The 23,856-nt window shown below is 54.8% G+C and overlaps 1 protein-coding gene across 1 annotated transcript; it reads right to left on the bottom strand.

The window, feature by feature from the left end:
- Positions 1 to 305: 305 nt before the first annotated feature.
- Positions 306 to 21,689, bottom strand: BESB_051670 (uncharacterized protein; the record flags this gene model as incomplete). The annotated part of the gene is made up of 9 exons (XM_029363602.1): positions 306 to 570; positions 1,117 to 1,262; positions 1,532 to 2,827; positions 3,099 to 6,513; positions 6,706 to 12,141; positions 12,313 to 16,116; positions 16,274 to 20,425; positions 20,706 to 20,839; positions 21,123 to 21,689. The coding sequence occupies 9 exons, from the start codon at positions 21,687 to 21,689 to the stop codon at positions 306 to 308; spliced, it is 19,215 nt and encodes a 6,404-aa protein (XP_029219525.1).
- Positions 21,690 to 23,856: the final 2,167 nt, after the last annotated feature.

Genomic DNA, 23,856 nt, shown 5'->3' with positions numbered 1-23,856 from the left:
GCAGCAGGCACCCGATGCGCCTGCGACGTACAACGGGCGCGAATGGGTGTTACATAACTATCATCCAACCAGTGGGGCTACACTTCCATACACACCAGAAACGGCCGCGGGGCGCGGCAGAGAAAACGAAAACGGTTTCGCTGTGGACCAAGAACGAATGTCTGATACAGAAAACGGCATCTCACACGGGAGTAGCGCCACAGTAGTACGTGTCTGTGTGTGCGAAATCACACAGGGGCGTCGGGGCACAAATGTCAGCCGGTCTCAGAAGGCAATATAGAAGCGGGCAGAGCAGGCAGCTGCGCCTAGGCACGAGCGCGCGGATCGGGAACCTCAGACGATACACAACAATCGGGCGCGGTTGAGCCGCTGTGTTCCGCAAGGGCCTTCGCCGCGGCGATATCCGAGCAGTCCTCTGTTGAAGAAGCCTCCTTGAGTAGAAATTCAGTGTGACGCGGCAAGGAAGGTAGGTGCCCCCACCTTCGTTCCATTTCCTGTATTGCCTTCTTGAGGATATCGAATGGAATGGCGAGGGTGAACGGGTGACGAACCATGTGGTAGTTTTTCACGCTGCAAAGGACACCACAGAGACAGCTGCTACATAGATGTCTGTATACATTTCTAGAAAGTGTGGCTTGAACTTCGAACATCCTCGGTAAGAAAAACTGAATTGAGGTGTTGCAGTCGGAAGTCCCGGTCGTCAACGGGGTGGACTTGCATCTCGAGCTCGCAAAATCTTTCCAAATTCAGTTTCGCGACGGTGCATCTCATTTTGGCTCGTTTGCCGCCACAGTAATCGGCACTCGCAAATAATAGATGGTAGTGGGACCTCTGATCGGAAGCAGTGATCTGACGGTGCTTGAAGGTCGACAGCACGCGTAGCAGTAGGAGTGCAGCGCCCTGCCTGTTACTGCTTCTTGGGGTATTGCAAGGAAACTCAAGGTGTGCTCCTCCCTTCCTCCCTCGGCGAGCACGCTTTCCTGCAACGAGCGAGGTAACCCCACAGCATCGAAATTAAGCACAGCACGACGCACTTCTCAGTGCTCCCTGTTACCGGCTAGGCTGCTAAGCCGGCGTGGGGCTCAGCGAGGCAGCGTTGTGGTGCGCGAAACATACCAGTATGCTGCCATCCTTATCCAAGTGTCGGCCAAGTGGGGAAAAGCAGTTGTTATTCCTGGAATATCGTCCTCGATGTGACCAGTCATTATCGGGAACGCGTTTTCACGGTCCGTGTCAGGGCAGTACCAGTAGCTTCGCCAAAACTGGGTATTCAGTCATCACAGCGCAACTAATGAAAGCAATGGTAGCGAGGAAGGGGGTGTTTATGCACTGACGATGAATTCAGGCGTCAAACCGCCCATGGCTGTCCGCGATAATCTCTACCCGATATGCCACAGACCATCAAACTAATCGGGTACTACCGTACGGAGCAGAGGGCACACACACACACAGAGGAACAACGCCAGAGCTACATTTTTCCCTGTCTGTTCGGCGTGCCGCTATGAACATGAGAAAACATTTGTCACCTTACTCTCATTGCTGCTCTTAGATTATGTGCAGGTGAATTTTCTTTATTTGCGTCAACACGCCGAAGGAGTTCATCGACCGTGCATTCCGAGATGTCGGAGAAAAGCCACTTCGCCACTTGCAGAATATTGTCCCTCCGCGCTGCCCGAAGTGACACCAGGTGGTAAACGTCGTGTTGCCTTTCCTTTGTCATAGATAGCTTGACGACTATCTCAGTAGTAAGATCCACGGGGGTGGTGAGGAACGGTGCTCCGACAGGTGGGACACCAGGCGGAAGCATTCTTTCCTGAGCACAGGCTAGCACAAGCGCTAGAGAAGCGTTGCCGAAATTTGTGTAACCATTTCGGTAGTAGACACAAGAGTTGGGCAATCGGTATACCACGACTTGGAATTTCGAAAGAATGGCATCTGTGTCCGGCTTGTCCACAGAATCTTCTTTGCAACGGTGCTGAAGAACGTCCTTCATACGGCCAACAATCTCCTCCACGGCCCACTTTGTCCAGGGATATCCCACAATCCCTGCGGGCATCTGCTGCTCCAGGCGCTTAACCATATCAGGCTTTAAAGGTGGAGAGATCGTCTCTTCAACGGGAATGTTCAAGTCATTTGAGAAGGCTGCGAAGTACTGCAGGTGGTGCGAGAAATTGGAAATGAGGTGAAGAGGTTTCGCAACAAAAGTCGTGCATAGCTTCAAGATGCCGATAAGAGATGTCACATTCGTTTTTCTGAGTTCATCGTACGGCGCAGCAAAGTTCACGTTGTCGGCGGCGTGGTAGACGGCATCGATTACCCGGGTCAAGAAATCCAATTGCCTCACGCCGAGTCCCATATTCTCGTTTTCTTCCAAATCACCAACGACAGGTATCACCCGCCGATTATAATCAGGATCCCACTCGATTCCTCGACCCACAAACGCGTCTTTGATTCTGTACAAGGCGTGGGCCCTGTCTCGCGCGCGAACTAGGCAGTATATCTGGAGTTTACCTCTTTCCTCTCCTAACTCCAGATCTCCGCATCTTGCTTGAAGGAGGTGGAACAGCAGCTGACTACCAATGAAACCTGTGGCACCGGTAACAAAGACGGATCGCATACGCGCTGCTCCGCACCTTGGCGAGCGGAGTTGCCTCATGAAGGTAACGTTCAAAATGGTATCCGACAGACGATTCATGACATTTACCACGTCCGACTGAGGGGTTGGCATGTCATCCATGGAGAGCTGTCCCATCGCTCCCATCAAAAATATGAACTTCTGCGTGTTCAAGGGAAACCGGCGATGGTTCCACTTCGGGCGCCTCGGGGCCTACAAAGAGAAATTGGCATGACACAAACGGAAGAACGTGACACGCAGTCCATGGCTCGTCAGGTCAGAATCTCAGGGTCACTCTTGCGACACGCATCCGCGAATGCTCTCTCACTAATTGTGTGCAGTGCAACATTCGCCAGACGCGTTTGGAACAAGGTAGTACCGAGCAATCGCGCTGGTGTGAACGAGCCTTCGACTGCCAATGTCACACTACATTTCATGGGCACATCACCCCGCATAGCACCCAACACTATCAGAAGTGACTTACACTGCCTGGTTGCCTTGCGGTCACATCGTCGCCAGCTTCCGTTATCACGGCGGCCACACTGCCCCCCATCCCGTACGCCAAATTCGCTCCAAGGAGCGTTCGTGGTGCATCATCGCTGTGAGGCTCTGTTATTATTTCTTGAGATTCCCTCGTGTACTTGATGAGATGAGGATCGATGCCCTGAATATCCGGATGGAGGGACGTAAAGTGAATGTTTGCTGGGACAAACCGGTGCTGCAGACACAGGACCGTTTTGATGAATGCGACGATTCCAGCTGCTGCATCGAGATGGCCGATGTTGTTATGCACGGTACCTAGGTGCAGAGGCGCAGCGGCGGTTCGATTCGTTTGGAAAACGTCCCGAACAGCTGACATTTCGATGACGTCTCCAAGAACAGTGGCCGTTCCATGTGCCTCGTAATATCGCACGGAGGACGCCTCAGCACCCGCGTCCTCCAACGCAAGTCTAAGAACACGAGTCAGAGCCCGTGTGTTAGGTGAGGTGATGAGCGAGCTCCTGCCATAATGGCAAGAGGCAGATCCCCTAACGACAGCATGGATAAACGAGCCACTGTCTCTAGCAGCAGCCAGCGGAAGTACGCAGACGGCGCCGCAGCCCTCTCCACGCACCAGGCCATCAGCATGGCAGTCGAATGTCTTGCACCTCCCTGCACGCGAAAACTGGTGCGCCCTGCAGCCGCCTAAGAAGAATGTCGGGCTCAGAATTATATTCACGCCTCCAATTAGAGCTCCTGAGCATGCTCGCCGCTTCAGTTTAGTGACTGCCGCATCAAACGCAACCAGCGCGGAAGCGCATGCGGCGTCGATTCCGATGCTGGGTCCTGTGAGGCCGAACGAATATGATATTCTGTTGGGGATGAAGCACATGAACCCGCCAGGTTCAGGATAGCCTGCTGCTTCTCCAAGCGATGGTATGCGTCTTCGTCCTTCACCTTCGTCTAGCACACACATTGTTGCTTTTCCTTGTGTCAGATTCGTAAACTGGAAATCGTTATTATATGCCGCACAGAAAACTCCAAAGTCTTTTCCCATCAGCGCGCTTTTCGTGAACCCTGCCTCGAAAAATGCTTCGTAAGCTACCTCCAGCAGCATACACTGCTGAGGATCGATTGCAAGAACTTCTTTCTCCGAGAGGTTGAAAAATGCATTATCGAAAACGTCGGGGCTGTCCAGAAGCGCTGCGTCTCTTGTGTAGCATTTATCTTGTTCAGGGTCAGGATCGTAGAAAGCATCCATATTGAACCTATCCATGGGAATTTCATGCACGGCGTCAACTTCATTGAGCAGCATGTCCCAAAAAGCTTCAGGTGTCACAGCGTTGTTAGGAATGCGGCAGCCCATTCCAACCACAGCAAATCCGTCGTCAACCATGCTGGGTTTAGGTATCACAAAATTGGCATCATCTACTAGATTCCCGTCTCCCGTAGCGCTTTCTAGAATGAACTCAATAATATTATTGAGCGATGGGTACTCGACAAGGAGGGAAGCAGGCAACTTAACGTTGAGAGTCTCTTGCAAGGCGTTTCTGAACTCCACAGCCCCGAGAGAGTCGAGTCCTAACGAACTGATCTCCGTAGTGGCGGTCACCGCATCGCTCGCTCCGCTCATTCTCCTTGCTACTTCAATTACGGCTGCCTCAACTTTTTGGAGGCCCAAAGAACTCACACTGGGTGCAGCGGTAACGGCAGCAGAGGTACCTTGTAAAGGCTCAACCAGATCAGGGACCACACCGAGTAGCCACGCGGGCACACGGCTACCAAAGATATGCGCGTACAGACGCCAGTCAATCTGTACTGCTGCGGTTGACACCAAGATCCCTCGTGCTGCCAATAGATCCTCCAGAACAGATATTGCTTCTTCGCTGTGAAACCCTTGTATGCCCCTCGTCCTCATGAAACGCTCGAGTGACGCAGTTCGAGCCGCCATACCCACGTCTAACCACGGACCCCACTGGATACTTTGCGCTGGTAGCGACAGACTCCTCCTGTATTCAGCGAGATTGTCAAGACAACAGTTGGCCGCCGCGTACACGGCAAACGCATCATTGCCTGGCAGCGCCGCTATCGATGAGAACAACACGAAGAAATCGAGGTGCCTGCCGACGGACATCTCCTGGCAAACACGGTGCAGATTCCAAGCTCCTTCCACCTTTGAACCGTAGACAGCAACAATATCTTGCTTGGACAAATCCTGCAGCTTGTCTTTTCCCTCCGTCCCTGCACAGTGGAATATCCCGCCGAGTGGGGAGCCCGTGATAGCCGTGCTGAAGGACACGCGGACCTGGTCGACCACCGACACGTCGCACCTCACTGTCTCGATCTTCCCGCCCTCCACCGCAGCATTTAACTCACTCCAGTAATCGCTCTGTTTCACATCTTCTTTTACTGACCCACTTCTGGACCAGACGTAGACCTTGCCCGCGCCACGGCGGACAAGCCAGCAGGCCACTGCGACACCAATCCCGCCTAACCCTCCAGTGACAATGTAGGACTTAGTGCTGTCAATCATGCCTGCCCCTGCTACAGAGGGGCTTTTCAGTAGAACCGCGGCGGCACGCGGCACGAAATACGACTGTCCTCGTATGATGATGTCGCCTTCATACGGGCTAACTGCACTCGTAGGATTGATCTCAGTGTGGGGGCTTGGAGTGCCCGTCCTCATTAGCCAGCCCAGCACAGAGTCGAGATGGAGGCCATGCCGATCTTCAGTTTCGCGTGAGCGATTCCAGTCTAGATCAAAATATAACAGAGATCTAAACTTGTTACAGCACCTTTCGAGCTCCAGGCGTGCCGTCCTACAGAAAGCCATCATACCGCTATGGACCGGCGCATCGCGGTACGTATGGTGGTCCGCACAAATGGTCTGTGTCTCACGGTCACATGCGTTTCGATTGCCACGTCTCGACTCTTCTTCCGAGATTATCGCGCATTGTGCTCCTCGTGTAACTACTGCTAAAGGAGGCAGGTCGAGCTCTTGAGAAAGCTTCCCATAATGGCGAAGAATGTCAGTTGTCTCCATCAGGCAATCAACAGCTGGCGTCGTCGTCCAAATTCCAGAAACCGACAGAATACCTGCCCACTTCCCCCCTTGCACTAGTGCCCGAAGGCTTTCTAGTGTCGAGATTGCTCCCATGCCAACAACTCTCGACGTGTCCATCTTCATCATTTTAAGATACTGAAGCATGCCGGTCACGTGCTGTGGCGGGACTCCAGCTATGATCCATGCTTCTTTGGCGACAGCAGAGGCCTTGTGGTATTCGACGATGCCGGAATGATAAACCCACTCTTCCCGCCAAAGATGCGAGCGTCGTTGCTGCAAGACTTGAGCGTTTGTGTTCGATCGCGCATCTAGATGTTGTGTTCTTCCGTTTGTCATCCTCGAGAGAGGGAACGATCTGTAAGCAAACAGACAATCGCGAAATGTACGAAACCACCCCGCTACGGCAACGGCAGCCTAATGAGTATTGAGCATCCACCGCCATTCCCCAGACTGGCGACACGCCTTCTCCAACCGCCGCCTGAAGTACTTTATGCTGCAACTACCTACGATGACGTTCGCGAAACACGACCCACCCCTGAAAACTCACCGGTGATTCCACTGGACTTTACACACGCGCAGTGCTTCTAGCCGATGCTCGAAATCCTTGACGGGATACCCAGAGCCAGACGTGACCGATTCGTCGCAGACACACACCCACGTACAGGTAGCCGATTTATCAGCGCCCAGACATGACGGCACCAAACGTGCCAGCGTCGGCTTCGGCCCAACCTCGATCCCGATTAGACATGACGGCAGCAAGCTGAAAGCGGCCAGCGTCGCCTCTCGGAACCGAACAGGCTGAGTGACTTGCTCTGCCCAGTAGCTGGAATCCCCGAGTTCATCGTCGACTACCACGCGGCCAAGCACAGTCGAAGAAAACGGAATCGATGGCCGCGACAACTCAACCCCGTCAAACAGCTCACGGACAGCCTCCACAGCGCCAGCCATGAGAGGGGAATGGAACGCGTGAGAGACCTTGAGGAAGCGGGCCTTCCCTGACACACTGAAGAATGAGAGGACCTCCTCCACCTCCGACCTGGATCCAGACACGACAATGCTCTGCGGACCGTTATCCGCGGCGACAGCGACAGACCTCAAGGCCTTCAGTTCCGAGGTCAATGCTGCCTGCACCTGTGCGGCCGAGAGCCGACAAGCCGCCATCACGCCGTCCTGTGGAGGCTGTTGGGACATGATGCGGGCGCGAGCAGACACGATGCGGAGAGCATCCCTCCACGCAAAGACTCCTGCTGCTACTGCAGCAGCATATTCTCCAAGGCTGTGGCCCAGCACGACAGCTGGCCGAAGTCCACGCTCAGTCAGCACCCGGGTGATGGCCAACTCGACGACAAAGATCGCGACTTGCGAGTACTGCGTTAGCGTCAACAACTCCTCGGCTGCTACGCTGCTTCCAGCCTTCGGGTAGATGACTTCCTCCAGGCTCGACGGACCTCCTTCCGGCATCAAATTCTCAGCAGCCAAGTATGCCGAGCACTCCGTCACCGTCCGCCTGAACACCTCCTCCGTTTCGTACAGTGACTTGGCCATGTCCACGTACTGAGAGCCCTGCCCTGTGAACAGCCATACCATGGGCTGGGGCTCGTGTGCGTTCTCCGCACCGCCGAGCCCCGAATGCTGTGCTTCGTCACTGAGTACGTCTTCCAGTGTCGGAACCTCTACAATTGCATGCGCATTCGAGCCTCCGAACCCGAAGGAGCTGACTGCTCCAAAAAGTGAGGTGCCTTTCTGTCCACCCATGAGGGTGTCCAGGCGGTACGGTTTGGTAGGAAACAGGAACGGTCTGGCGGCGGCGGTTGTCGAAATGTCGATATGAGGGTTGAATTGCTTGAGGTGCAGATTCGGGGGAGCGACCCTGTGTCTGAGCGAACAGATGAGTTTGATGAACCCAGCGATGCCTGCTGCCCCTTCGGTGTGGCCTATGCGCGACTTGAGGGCACCGAGAACGAGGGGAGCGTCTGCGCTTGTCCCTTGCCCATACACCGCCTGGAGTGCCCCGACTTCTATGGGGTCTCCGAGAGCAGTGCCGGTCCCGTGGGTTTCTAGCAGCGCCATGGACCATGGGGGTATGTGGCGTCCGCTGTCGAGGGCGGCTCGGATGACGGCTTGTTGTGCGGGTCCGTTTGGGGCAGTGATGCTGGCGCTTCTGCCCACGTGGTTATTGGCTGTGCCGCGTAGGAGCGCGTATGGAGCGTGCTTTGATGAAGCTCGCGATGTTCTCTGCTGAAGCAAAACTGCTGCACAGCCTTCGCTTCGAACATATCCATTGGCGTCAGCATCGAATGTCTTGCAGCGGCATTCAGAACTCAGCATTCGAGCCTTGCAACACTGGATATATGGATCCACCGTTGGCATGAGGTTGACGCCAAGTACCAGCCTGAACCCACTGCTGCCATAACACAGGTCAAGCCTCGCAAGATCCAAAGCCACCAAGGAAGAAGAGCATGCAGTGTCGATCACGATGCTTGGTCCCGTAAGGCCGAATGTATACGAAAGACGATTCGAAAGGATAGCCAGCGCATTTGACGTGCCGCTGTAACTGCCGAGTTGACGCAAGTCGTCGTATAGCTTGTCGTGGTTCATGGCACCAACAAACACTCCAACTGGTGACCCGTACAACTCCTCCCGAGAATATCCAGCGTCAATAAATGCTTCATACGAAACCTCCAGCGACACCCTCTGACGCGGGTCCATTTCCCGAGCCTCTGCGTCAGAAATGCCGAAGTATCGGTTGTCGAACAGCTCTGCACCATCGATGAAGCCTCCTTCCCGGACATAGATTTTGCCCTTCGCATCGGGATCAGGATCGTATACGTCATCTATGCTGAACCGTGACGGAGGAATTTCTTGAATGCAGTCGCGGAGTGTGAGCAGCATTTTCCAGAAGCTCTCCGGGTCGCTGACGGATCCAGGAAGTCTGCAAGCCATGCCAACCACGGCGATGTCGGCGCGTTGGTGGCCTGCCAACGGTGCCGGCACGGCGTTTGCAAGTGACGAGCTGCTCGACTCGGGTGACCTTTCAGACTCGAGACGAGAGCTCAGAAACGTTGTGAGGGCGCGCAGTGTGGGGTGGTCAAATAGGATGGTTGCAGATAGTTTCAGTCCCAGTAAGTCTTGAAGAGTATTGCGGAACTCAACTGCCCCCAGCGAGTCAATCCCCAGATCTTGCAATGGCACATCTGGCGGTGGATCCTCCCCTCGCCCGAGCACCTGCCGGGCAGCACCCGCGACAGTGGTCTGAATAAATGTCTTCAACTCCTCATCAGACATGCTGGTGAAGACACCTTCTGCGGCAGCCCCCGGCCCTGACAGCTGCTTGCTGACTCTCTCCTCTCTTCCGCGAACTGTGACGGACTGCGTTTGTTCCTTGAACATAGCCGGCAAACACCCACGGTAACGCAGTGCGAACCGCGCCCAGTTGAACTGCTGGCAGGCGATGACTGGGTTGCCGGCCTTCCCTTGCGACACTATGGCTCCAACCGTTTCGACTCCGACCTCGTTTGAGATTCCCACGAACCCGGCGCGTTCTAGACGGTCTCTCAGACCAGCTGCCATTCCCTGTTCCGTCCAGGGCCCCCACTGGATGCTGTGTCCGGGAAGGCCTCTGCCGCGCCGATACGAAATCAGCGCGTCGAGACTAGAGTTCGCAGCTGCATAGTTGGCTTGTCCCGGATTCCCGACAAGACTCGCAATCGACGAAAACCCTAGAAACACTGCAATGTCTTCACTCATACCCAGCTCTTCGAGCGCGAAGTGGATGTTCCACCCTCCCTGTGCTTTCGGCTGGAATACAGATGCCAAGGTCTCTCTGTCTTGTTTGTGTATGGGGCAGTCCTTGAGCACCCCTGCCGCGTGCATAACACCGCGGACAGGAGGCAAGTCTTGCGTTTGTCCCGTGCGGAGGCAGACAAACTCTCCGTCTCGCAAACTGCGGAAAAGCAGCTTCACCTGTTCCAGGTCCCCCACATCACATCGGGCCGTGGCAATGCGTGCAGCGCCCTGTCGGGCCTGGAATGATTGCCATTCCTCACTTTGCTGGACATCCGCACTTGGGCTTCCTGTCCGTGAGACTAAGACAATTGCCTTCGCCCCCCGATCTGCTAGCCATTTAGCCACAACGAGGCCAATACCACCCAAACCGCCTGTGATAACTATTGTTCCTAACAGAGCCTCTGCTAAAGCGTTGTTGTCGCCGCTCTCAACAGGCCTGAACGGTACCAAACGTGGTAGAAGCCGTTCACTGCCTCTTAATATTGTTTCACTTTCGTACAGTGACGCACCGGATAGTCCTTCGCCGAGCTTGCTTTCGATCGCCTGGGATTCCGTGCCCAGTTGTTGGACAACTGGGATGAGGCGACGCAGCTCGTCCGGTGTGATATCCGGAGCCTCTGAGACCGGCTCGACATCGATGTAGTGAAAAGGCACGAAGCGATTCCATAGTGCCTCCAATTCAACTTTTGCAGTGCGGAACAGGCCGCGCACCCCAGTGTGAACAGGCGGGCGGGCGACTGGAACTGAAGGCGACGCTGCCACGTGGCTGTCAGCTCCCCGTGTGACGAGGAAGATCGAAGGCAGTTTCGCTGGGCCGCTGTCGCTGCCTACCCAATCCGTGAGGCCTTGGACTAGCGCCAGAACGTCATTGAGACATTCCATCTCTGAAGTGCTGCTTGTCGTCCCTCCGAGGTGAATGATGGTGTCCCACGTCTCCTGCTGAAGTGTGTTCCGGGCTTCCATAGTAGACATCTGAGAGAGGGATTTGCAAAATATTATCTTGGCAGCCGGCAAAGCTCTGCACAGAAGCTCCTCTACCATTGATTTCAGGGGCGGCTGAACTCCAGCCACGAGCCACGCCGTTTCGGCTTTGCCTCCGCTGATAGGTGGCAAGTGTGCGGGTGCCTCGATGGCCGTCCACTCAAGACTCCACAGTCTGTTTGAGGAGATGCCGTTCGTTTGCGCTGAAAGGAGAACTTCCGTGCGTAGGAGCCTCGACCGTAGTCCGTTAAGGTACAGAACAGCTTCGCCATTGCCATCATAGAGCGTACAATCTAGCACTCGCTCGTGCCTCTGCCGAGCCTCTCTATCTTTTTCAGCAACAGCCACCCTACCCCAAACCACATCTCGTCTCAAAGCCTTCGGAGCCAGCACCACGTTGTCTATGCCAACTGGAACGTAGACAGACCCAGCTGGTGTTTTATCGTCCGCCAGAAGCAGAGAACCTGCCGCTTGAAATAAGCCATCCAGGATAGCGGGGTGAACTACGAAACCCTCCTCGGAAGGCAACAACGGACGCGGGAGACGCAGTTCCGCAAGCGCCTCAGTGTCAGTCCTATAGAGTTGTGTGATAACTCGGAACAACACTCCATACTGCCAGCCTAGATCTGCGAATGTCTGGTACAATGCCTCCACGTCACATGCGACTTGAGACGAAAAGCGGCGTCTCACATCGGCGAGTGTGCTGCCAGCCTGTTCACTGGGTCGAATACCCCCGGAGGATACCGCCAGTTGCCCCCGGCAGTGGGCCTGCGTGGAATCGTCGTTGGCAGCAGCAGGCACGTCGTCCGCCTGTCTGCTTCGCACTTCCACTAGGTGACCTCCACCACTTGAACTCATCTCCACTGAAAGCTCCAACGAGCTCAGTTGGAATCCCTCCTTCGACAATGGCGCCGCACGAGACACCGAATCGCGCAGCAAAAGCGGGCTGAAAATGCTGACGTCCGTAAGCGTCACGATTGATGGCGAAGTCAAGCGTGTGCCGCTTTTGGTAGCCGCCAATCGTCCAGCAGCGAGGATTGCGTCAATGAAAGCGGCGCCGGGCATCAGCGGCGCGCCGAGGATTACATGGTCGCACAGCGCATTGAGGACGTCGTAGCGTACTCTGCTGCGATATGTAGTCGCGCCCTGCCTCTCTGAATGAGCCGACGCCTCCCCCCCTATTAGCGGGTGTCTCGGGACTGTCCACGGGAAGGCGCTGCAGCACACAGATACACGGATACGGCGGGCATATTCACACGCTCAGTGTGCTGTATGCTAGCGGCGCGATGGCGTAAGGTGCCGTCGCAGACTTTTCGTAGTATCGACTCGTGCGTCGACAGCACAGCTGTCACGGCATACTAAGGCGCGGAGAAACTGTGTTTCTTACCTGTGGTTCCACATGTGCCTTGCCTTTGCGACATGCGTTTGGAGCTGCCCGAACCGCTCCTGCAGCAGCGCTATGACATCCGCCGGACTTGAGTCAGATTTCGAATCGACAATGCTCAGCCAGTCGCCGTCTGTGGCGCGGGTTTCAGAAACGCAGTTCCGGCCTAGAACCGCAAGCACTCTGTTGGGACCGACTTCTACAAAAGCTCGAGATCTGCCCAGCTCCAGGGCAACAGCAGCTTCCACCGCCTCTCGGAACCGCACAGGCTGCGTGATTTGCTCTGCCCAGTAGCTGGAATCCCCGAGTTCATCGTCGACTACCACGCGGCCAAGCACAGTCGAAGAAAACGGAATCGATGGCCGCGACAACTCAACCCCGTCAAACAGCTCACGGACAGCCTCCACAGCGCCAGCCATGAGAGGGGAATGGAACGCGTGAGAGACCTTGAGGAAGCGGGCCTTCCCTGACACACTGAAGAATGAGAGGACCTCCTCCACCTCCGACCTGGATCCAGACACGACAATGCTCTGCGGACCGTTATCCGCGGCGACAGCGACAGACCTCAAGGCCTTCAGTTCCGAGGTCAATGCTGCCTGCACCTGTGCGGCCGAGAGCCGACAAGCCGCCATCACGCCGTCCTGTGGAGGCTGTTGGGACATGATGCGGGCGCGAGCAGACACGATGCGGAGAGCATCCCTCCACGCAAAGACTCCTGCTGCTACTGCAGCAGCATATTCTCCAAGGCTGTGGCCCAGCACGACAGCTGGCCGAAGTCCACGCTCAGTCAGCACCCGGGTGATGGCCAACTCGACGACAAAGATCGCGACTTGCGAGTACTGCGTTAGCGTCAACAACTCCTCGGCTGCTACGCTGCTTCCAGCCTTCGGGTAGATGACTTCCTCCAGGCTCGACGGACCTCCTTCCGGCATCAAATTCTCAGCAGCCAAGTATGCCGAGCACTCCGTCACCGTCCGCCTGAACACCTCCTCCGTTTCGTACAGTGACTTGGCCATGTCCACGTACTGAGAGCCCTGCCCTGTGAACAGCCATACCATGGGCTGGGGCTCGTGTGCGTTCTCCGCACCGCCGAGCCCCGAATGCTGTGCTTCGTCACTGAGTACGTCTTCCAGTGTCGGAACCTCTACAATTGCATGCGCATTCGAGCCTCCGAACCCGAAGGAGCTGACTGCTCCAAAAAGTGAGGTGCCTTTCTGTCCACCCATGAGGGTGTCCAGGCGGTACGGTTTGGTAGGAAACAGGAACGGTCTGGCGGCGTCGGTTGTCGAAATGTCGATATGAGGGTTGAATTGCTTGAGGTGCAGATTCGGGGGAGCGACCCTGTATCTGAGCGAACAGATGAGTTTGATGAACCCAGCGATGCCTGCTGCCCCTTCGGTGTGGCCTATGCGCGACTTGAGGGCACCGAGAACGAGGGGAGCGTCTGCGCTTGTCCCTTGCCCATACACCGCCTGGAGTGCCCCGACTTCTATGGGGTCTCCGAGAGCAGTGCCTGTCCCGTGGGTTTCGATAGCAAAAATGTTTTCTGTGTTTTGCAGGCGGGAGGTTCGTATGGCATCGCGCATGAGTGCTTGCTGGGCAGGTCCACTCGGCGCTGTCAAGCTTGCGCTTCTCCCCACATGGTTAGTTGTAGCGCCGCGCAGCCATGCGTAGACTCCAGATGCCTCTACTGCTGTTGCGGGTTCTATTGCCTTCAACAAAATTCCACAGCATCCCTCGCTGCGGACATATCCGTTGGCTGAGGCGTCAAACGTTTTGCAGCGGCAGTCTGGACTGAGCATGGTTGCCTTGCAAATTTCAATGTAACATTCGGGAGACAACAGCAAATTCACTCCTATAGCGAGTGCGGTGGTGCATCCTCCCCTACGGAGCTCATTGAAACCTGCCACGATCGCGATAAGAGAGGAAGCGCACGCCGCATCTATTGTCATACTCGGTCCTTTTGTACCGAAGAAATATGAAATTCTATTAGAAAGGATAGAGTTGTTCGCGCCGCTGCAGCTGAAAGGTGACAGGTGACGGTAGCTCACTCTCACAGAATCAGTGTTTGTTTTGCCGACAGCGACGAGTGTATTGCTTCCGACAATCGTGTGGTCCATGCGTGCATCCCGAAGGGTCTCCGTAGCAACCTCCATGCATATTCGTTGCCTTGGATCCATCTCTTGAGCTTCTGCGGCAGAGATTCCGAAGAAGTGATTATCAAACAATGTCACTCTGTCAATAAAGCCCCCTTCCCGTACATACATTTTCCCTTTCCCTCTCTGGTCAATATCAAAGAACTGCTCAACGTCGAATCTTGTAGGAGGAACTTCCGATATGCAGTCGGCGGAGCTCATCAGCATTTCCCAGAAATCAGCCGGATTGTTTGACGAGCCAGGAAGTCGACATGCTACACCAACGACCGCCACCGCTCCGTCCGGCCGTTCGAATCGGAGGGGGGAACAAACGCTGGAAATACCAGTTTCCTCGGCAATGCCTCCTACCTGCGTCGCGATGAAATCGCTTAGCGCGTGCATATTCGGGTAGTCGAAGAATGTTGTGGCAGGGAGTTTCAGGTGAAGCGCGTCCTCAAGAGCATCGCGAAGTGCAATCGCACCGAGAGAATCGACCCCAAGCTGTTGAAACGAAGTGTGGACATCCATCTCCCGATTCGCACCAATGACGCGCTGACAGGCTTGCCTGATAAGACCCACGAGTTGTGTGGGGCTGAAGGTCTTTCGGGAAGGTATCCAGTCGCGCTGGCAGTGACGCTGCTCTAAATTCCTACGTTGCTGCCCAGAGGAACGAATGAAATTCTGTTGTCTGTCGATCTCTCGTCTAAACTCCGCGTGCCCCGTAGCGCGCAGGCGCACGGCCAGCAGCTGCATAGTCGGCTGGCCTGCTTCATTATACATCGTCACATCCGCGACCCGTCTCTGCACGTCACCAGGGGCTAACGGCAGAATACGGACGTGGCCCCAGATGCTATCACACATTTGACGCGAGATAAGAAGGCTTGTGACTGTTTCGGCTCCAGACACAGAAAAAACATTGTCTTGTTGGAATGGAGCTTGGGCTTTCACCAGGGCTTCTGTTATCCGGAACAGCTCACCGAGTATGGCGGGGCTGAGAATGAATCCGTCCTCCGCTGCAATCCTGGGTCGTGACAGATGGGCGAGCACCTCGTCGCCTCTTCCGTACACTGCTCGTATTGTCATGCCTCTCGATGGAGAGTCTTGTTTTGTTCCGTGGTGCTCTCTGCGCATGCTCACCGTGCGGTCCACGTCTTGCGAATGCAAAAATCGGTGTTGTAGGTCATTGAAAGGGATGGAACTTTCATTTCGCACAAATGGAACTCGTGTTATCTCAGCATCTGCTATTGGTAGCCAGTCTTCTTGGCCGTCACCATAGACGAAACAGTTGCCATAATTCCCGAAGCACGAAATCTTCTGGCGACCAAGATCCGATTTTATTCGGAAGCACAGCGTCAAAGCCCTCTGTGTGTCCCTCGCCGCGCGAGGTGGCAGGATCATATCTCTGTGCGCGCGGAAATTCTTTAACTGGATGGGACATCCTGAGGAACCATCATTCTGCGAATCGCCCAACGTTACCAGTCTAGCTGCAACGACCATCGCGTCGAGGATGGCAGCCGCCGGCAGAGTGGGTACACTGCCGCCCGCGTATTCATGGAACACTTCAGCGAGACCCAGAGGCACAGATGTATAGAAAAAGCGGGTCCCATGTGTCTCGGTGTCGCCTCTTCGTTGCTTTCCCAGCAGCGGATGCCCCGTAGTCCAGGGAAAATACCTGACGAAGGCCGCAAGCAGTAAGGCATGAAATGCGGTGTATAGGGCAATGTGTAAGGTTGCATCTCTGGTGCCCTTCTGTGCGGTAGGGCAACGGTGTAAATCGTATTCAAGAGATTCTTTCCAGAGGAAGTGCCAGAGTACGGTATTCAACTTACTTGTGGTTCCACACGTGTCGAGTCGCCGGCGCATTCTCCTGCGAGCCGCTGGTGATAGCCTGAAAAAGCCGATTAGTTCCCTCTCGCGACGAGCTGTCGTTGACACAATACGACCAGCACTGCTCTGCTGCACGAGCCAACTCGAAACAGGATCGTGCAAGACTCAACAAGACAGGGCGTGGTCCAACCTCAACAAAATGCAAACGCGCGCCATTCTGCAGACGATCAATACTGCGCACCGCTTCGTACAGCATCACTGGACGGACAATCTGCTCCGCCCAGTAGCTGGAATCCCCGAGTTCATCGTCGACTACCACGCGGCCAAGCACAGTCGAAGAAAACGGAATCGATGGCCGCGACAACTCAACCCCGTCAAACAGCTCACGGACAGCCTCCACAGCGCCAGCCATGAGAGGGGAATGGAACGCGTGAGAGACCTTGAGGAAGCGGGCCTTCCCTGACACACTGAAGAATGAGAGGACCTCCTCCACCTCCGACCTGGATCCAGACACGACAATGCTCTGCGGACCGTTATCCGCGGCGACAGCGACAGACCTCAAGGCCTTCAGTTCCGAGGTCAATGCTGCCTGCACCTGTGCGGCCGAGAGCCGACAAGCCGCCATCACGCCGTCCTGTGGAGGCTGTTGGGACATGATGCGGGCGCGAGCAGACACGATGCGGAGAGCATCCCTCCACGCAAAGACTCCTGCTGCTACTGCAGCAGCATATTCTCCAAGGCTGTGGCCCAGCACGACAGCTGGCCGAAGTCCACGCTCAGTCAGCACCCGGGTGATGGCCAACTCGACGACAAAGATCGCGACTTGCGAGTACTGCGTTAGCGTCAACAACTCCTCGGCTGCTACGCTGCTTCCAGCCTTCGGGTAGATGACTTCCTCCAGGCTCGACGGACCTCCTTCCGGCATCAAATTCTCAGCAGCCAAGTATGCCGAGCACTCCGTCACCGTCCGCCTGAACACCTCCTCCGTTTCGTACAGTGACTTGGCCATGTCCACGTACTGAGAGCCCTGCCCTGTGAACAGCCATACCATGGGCTGGGGCTCGTGTGCGTTCTCCGCACCGCCGAGCCCCGAATGCTGTGCTTCGTCACTGAGTACGTCTTCCAGTGTCGGAACCTCTACAATTGCATGCGCATTCGAGCCTCCGAACCCGAAGGAGCTGACTGCTCCAAAAAGTGAGGTGCCTTTCTGTCCACCCATGAGGGTGTCCAGGCGGTACGGTTTGGTAGGAAACAGGAACGGTCTGGCGGCGTCGGTTGTCGAAATGTCGATATGAGGGTTGAATTGCTTGAGGTGCAGATTCGGGGGAGCGACCCTGTATCTGAGCGAACAGATGAGTTTGATGAACCCAGCGATGCCTGCTGCCCCTTCGGTGTGGCCTATGCGCGACTTGAGGGCACCGAGAACGAGGGGAGCGTCTGCGCTTGTCCCTTGCCCATACACCGCCTGGAGTGCCCCGACTTCTATGGGGTCTCCGAGAGCAGTGCCTGTCCCGTGGGTTTCGACCATGTGTATCGATGCTGGGGTGGATATCTGTGTCGATCGTAGCGAAGCAAGTATCACTGCCTGTTGAGCAGGTCCATTTGGCGCTGTCAAACTTGCACTGCGGCCGACGTGGTTATTCGCTGTGCCTGAGAGCCAGCCATAGGTGTGGCCGTTAAGTGTCCGCTTCTCTCCTGTCTTTTCCAAGACAACCACGCCACACCCCTCCGCTCTCACGTAGCCGTTGGCTCCAGCATCAAATGTCTTACAGCGGCAATCGGGGCTAAGCATTCTAGCGCTGCAGTAGTGAATGAATGTTTCAGCTGTCAAAAGGAGTTGTACTCCACCGACTATGGCTATTCCACATTGCGAGCTAATAAGTAGCTGCCGTGCAATATCCATTGCAACTAAAGAAGACGAGCATGCTGTGTCTATGGTGATGCTCGGTCCCTGAAGCCCCAGGGTGTAAGAAACCCTATTGGACAGCAATGCCGGTGAAGTCCCGGGGCCAGAATAGCTTGAAGATGGCAGCATTTGATGCTGCAGCAATGTATTCCAGTCGTTTCCGCTGCATCCGACCACAACACCAACAGCCTTGGTACGTAGTGAGGGTATGCCTGTGACTCCAAGAATCCGCGAATCCATCAACGCATCATACGCAACTTCCAGAAGGATACGTTGCCTCGGGTCAAGATGCCAGACCTCCGTGTCGCTTATTTCAAAGAATGTGTTGTCAAACATCTCGGCGCTACGCAGAATTCCCGCTTCACGGACGTAGATCATACCTCTAGCGTCGAAGTCTGCATCAAAAATCGGAGATATATCGAAGCGGCTCGCGGGGATTTCGTCTATGCAATCAGCATAGCTCAAGAGCGTCTTCCAGAAATGGTTCGTTTGCCCATTTTCTGCCCCCGGAAATCGACAGGCCATTCCCTTTACGGCTACGCTTGGCGTGTGACCTGCGCAGTAACCATCAATGGCCACAATAGCTGTGGTGAGGGGAGGCTCGTTGATTCCCTCGCTGTTGATTTTTCGTACCAAGAAGGAGCATACCTCGTCAACAGTAGGGAAATCGAAGGCGAGTGACGCAGGTAGGGTGATACCCAGGCTCTCTTGCAGAGCGTCGCGGAATTCCACGGATGCCAGCGAATCCAGACCAAGCGCTTTGAGCGAAATATTTGATTGGATAGGTTTAGATTCCTTCAGAACTTGCCGAGCTGTCTCTAATACCATGCTCCGGACCAAGTCCTCGTCTACATCATCATCTCTATCGCATGAGAGCATGTCACGCTCTGTTTCCTGGTTAGGCGTGTCACTCGTCACACGCTCCTCGTTTTCGTCTTGAGAGGGGGGCATGTGGTGGAACGAGGGCGCTTCTTCGTGTGCATTTCCCTCGTCCAGCGAAACGGCCTGCGCGGGTTTCCGGCCCTCGTGCAAGTCCGTTTCAAGTGAGTAGTCGTCTTTAGTTCCCAACTGTTGCACCCCGTGCAGTGGAGTTCCACAGTCAGAGGAGAACGCTGTGAATCGACGGAGCCGAGTAGACACCGGAGTCAAGTGTTGCTGGTCGAAAAACGACGATGCACTGCACCGGCGACGGCACTGGCGGATGCCGCTGGCAGGTTCTGCGCTATGTCGCAATCCCAAACCCCCAAAGGCATTATTATTTTCATTGGACTCGAACACTGGGAACCTCACATGCTCCCACGCGTGACGTCGAGAAAGAGCGTGAGCGTCAATTGCTCTATCTTTTGGGCTTGATTCGATGATCATATGCGCATTGCAGCCGCCCAAGCCGAAGGAACTCACGGCGGCGAGAATAGATTGATCCCCATCCAAAGGCACTTTTGTAGTCGTGATCTGATAACAGAAGTCTTCGTCGTCAATCAAGGGATTGATTTGTTTGAAGTGAAGTGTGGGTGGCACTACCCGGAAATACAGCACCAAGAGAGCCTTAAGCAATCCCACCGCGCCAGCGCATCCTTCTAGGTGGCCGACATTGGATTTCCCTGAGCCTACTAGCAAAGGATTCTCTGCAGTCCTGGAGGACGCAAACACCGACTTAATCGCTCGAAACTCGATCGTGTCTCCCAGTTTTGTTCCCGTTCCGTGAGCCTCAAGGTAGGCTATCTGTCCTGGTTCGACTTTGGCTTCCTCTAGTACACCCTGCAGCAGTTTACGCTGTGCTACGTCACTAGGAGCGGTCACGGATACAATGTGCCCGTTATGATTCGTTCTGTGCCCCCGGATAGTAGCAAGGGACTTCTGTCGAGGCCTCCCATGTGGCTGGTAGTCCCATCGCTCCAAGAGAAATACGACAGCACCTTCTCCACGGCCATATCCATTCGCAGCTGCGTCAAACGGTCTACAACGTGAATCTATAGCAAGCATCCCAGCTGCACACAATGCCAATGTCGGCTCCGGTACCAGCATCAGACTGGAAGAACCCACAAGGCAGGCATCGCACTGACCGGTTTCTATGTGAGATGCGGCGACCGAGACGGCCACCAGGGCCGAGGAGCTTGCCGAATCTACTGTAAGAGACGGGCCACAAGCATTAAAAGCGTACGATAACCTATTTGCGAGCAAAGCTTGCGGCGTGTTCGCAGTTTGGAATGCGCAGAGCCTCTCCATCTGTTTCGTCTTCAGGATCGTCCTAAGCACAGCCAACCACAGGCCAACGAAGGAGATACCCGTCAGTACACTCGCTGTCCGCAACTTCGTCAGTGGATTGAGTTAGCAATGCCACTGTGTGGCAGAGCGTCTTCTCTGGGGCCACCGAAAGCGCGCTGGGCTACAGCCAAGTGATGCGGCGCATATGACAAGCCTGCAGATGGTGCATAGCTTAGCCGTGACTCAACGCATGTGCAAAAATGCGTGCTGTGTCCACTTGTGTTAAAGGCTGTGGCACTCAGGCTCTCTGTGGAGCGTCTCACCATTCCGATGAAGAGCATCCAACAAACACGCCGATTCTGTGGGGGTTATTCTTGTAAGAATCTCGATCAACAAACTGCAGCGCTTCGTGTGACAGTTCTAGAAGCATTCGTTGCTGTGGGTCCATCCTTCTTGCCTGGAAGCAACCAGATGGGATTAATGGAACACGCCCGAGGATTCGTATGCCATTTACAAAATATCAACCAGTACGCCTTCCCCAAGGCCGGTCGGGACTACCCTTGAACAGCACAGCCCATGCAGTAGGCTGATACCTGGTAGAGTTACGCTGAAGACGGCAGCCGATCAATGGAGCAAGTACACTCTATGGGTGCTCCAGGACACAGTAATAGTTGCTTATCTGCAGTGAAAAAACATGATCCTGGGTAGCGCCGCCAGCGGTTTCAGGTGGAACGCCTTACCTCGGATGAGGAAATCCGGAAAAAGCCATTGTCAAACTCCTCGATGCCAGAAATGAAGCCGCCCTCCTCGACATACATGGTCCCGCGTTCACTGTGCCCGTCAATGAAATCCTCGCGGCTCCATCGCTCCGAGGGTATTGGAACAATAGCGTCTTTCCCCTCTGCCAGGACAGCCCAGAAATCGCCAGGCGTGTTGGCATGTCCGGGTAGCCGGCAGGCAACGCCGACAATGGCCACGTCGGCTCGCACATCTTGGGAGGGCGAAGATTCTGCCTGTGTCGGTGTCTGACGCAGTGGCGTTCTCTCGCCATTCGTCCTCTCGGTGATAAGTCCTTCGACGTGCACAACGAACGCTCCAAAGCTCTCATTAGGTGCCGCTGACAGAAGTCCGATAGGCACCTGAAGTGTAGCTGACAGACGGTTGAGAAACGCTCCGAACGTAATAGTATCGCTATGTGCAATGGAGAAGAGATACTCGGCATTGCCGCAATGATAAGTGGTCTCACCACGTTCCGACACGATTACATTTTCGAGACAAGACAACACAACCTGCGGAATAGTCGTCATTGTTTCGAACTGATTCGGGTGCCGTTTTCCGAGGAGCAAGTCGTATTTGCATGTTTGAAAGGGATATCAGTCTTTTCACCAGTGACGGAAATGAAAAGTGACGCATCGCTCTTGTGTATGGCTAGTAGAATCAATATCGGATGTCGCCTGTCAGAATCAGAGCGAGAAATTCCATCGATGAAATCGCAGCAGAAATGCGTTCGGTACACCGGACCCTGCATGCCGACGTGTTTCCAGAGTCCTTCATAAAAAGCATATGAGTAACATACTGTAGCAGTTTCTCTAGTGAGAAAGAAGGGAATGCGTTCTTTACATACGAAAGAAAACGTGGACATGATCAAGTGTCAGTTAGCGCCCTCCCCGGTTTGGTACCCGCTCACCACCAACTACTGTGTCAAGGTGGCAACGGGGGTGACTCGGCAACTTCCCGCACACTCAAGTAGAGTCGCACTGTGGATGCCCAGATGCTGCCACTTTGTTTTTGAGCACAGCGCTTGTGCCGTCATTTATTATCACGTGCCCCGATTTCACGGCTCGTAAATCATGTGCCACTGCGGATCGGATCGCCGCATTTCACTTGAGCGCCGACAAATTAGCCAATTTGGAAGAAATGCATTCTCAAGTTGTTGTTTACGGGGAAGCGTATACTTCTCTGTAGTCTCTTTTGCGTGGTTGATATTTCTCAATCACCTCATTATCGAAGAGCCCAGCGGCGCGAGCTGAGTTTTCGGTGGATCGAGGGCTTCTAGAAACCGCCGCAGCCCAAGCACCACCCGCACACATAGGTCTGAATCTGCGGAACGCCAACCCCCGCGCGAAAGGCACCGTCGTGCTTCAGTGCCGTGGCCTATGGCTGTAGGGGGATTCTTCAACGCCTGCCGCCCCCCTCGGGATGAGGATGGAAAGTACGGGCTATCTTTCAGTCCCACGCACGACTCATTCAGGTATGACTATGCGCAGCAGCGCTGTGACTATCAAAGTTGACTGTATTCTGCAGTCCAACGGGCATATGCTGAGCACTAACACGACCGGAAAAAATCAGACTAGTGCCTAAATATCTGACGCTGCAGAAGAAGGGCGGTTACAGTCGTGGACACGGCGTGTATTGTACTGTCGTAGCGAAGCGCGAGGTCACCACGACGCATCCGTAACCAGAAAGTAAAGTAACTTTGCACACATAAAACTGTCAAGGGAAATTCTCAAAGGCGTCCTGAATGCAATAGAAGCGGCTAGTACTGTGGCCGTCATATCTGACCGTAGTGGGAGACTCGGTTCTTTCTTGGCCACGTTCATAACAGGAAGAGTTCCACCGGAGACTACTGCCCGTCAGTTAATGAGAGGCTGCAGAGCTGGCGCCTCACGGGGCCCTAATATAGCGAGGCGCTAGCAAACTGCTGTGATTCTTATTGCAACGTTCCCAATGAGACAGTCCTATCCCGTCGCCCCTATCCACGAATCGTGTTGCATTGTAAATGTGTAGGAAAGTCTGGATGGAGCAGTATTTGGTCCTCAAGCGCTGATGAGTAAAGCAGGAAGTAACTTGTATGGACCACGGGTCACTGAGAGCGCCGGTCTCCGTAGCAGTCTTTCGTTGCCCTTCCACTCACAGGGCCACGTCCACAGTAGAGTGGTCTCCCCCGCTTTATTGAGCCATAGTTAGTCTCTGTGACCCCTTCTCCCAATTCCGAAAAGGCAACCCAGCGTGAAGGATGCAACTGAAGATCAGCCAAACATCGGCTGAGTGTCGACGAGGATAGCCCAAGCCGCGTCTTCCCGGCCTTGCTGAAACTCCGCGCGGTCTTGGAGCAACCACAGACGCAGCGCGGTTGGCGCGCGCGTTCGTCGTCGCTGTGAGCTGTCTTTACGCGTGTGTATACTTCCCTCTCATGAAGCTTAATTGCACGCTTGCCTGTTTAAGTACCTCAGAATCCGACGGAGTAACCACACGAGGCGTCCTCTGAGAAAGGATAGTTGGCAACGATGCTAGTTTCTGAAATGGTGGCCTACGTTCCACCCAGTGAGTTTCCCCTCCGCGCTGCACACTCTCGTGCTCTACAAGTGCGCGCACCTGTGGGGATTGTCTTTGGGCAGCTATTTAACATGCTGGTGTACGATTGTTGTCATCCTCAGTGACGCACTGTATCTCAGTTAGAGAGTCTGCATGGTA

The sequence above is a fragment of the Besnoitia besnoiti genome, chromosome IV (genome assembly GCF_002563875.1).
Source record: "Besnoitia besnoiti strain Bb-Ger1 chromosome IV, whole genome shotgun sequence".
Taxonomy (NCBI): Eukaryota; Apicomplexa; class Conoidasida; order Eucoccidiorida; family Sarcocystidae; genus Besnoitia; species Besnoitia besnoiti.
The sequence above is the reverse complement of the archived record's forward strand: the minus strand, read 5'-3'. Positions and strand labels throughout refer to the sequence as shown.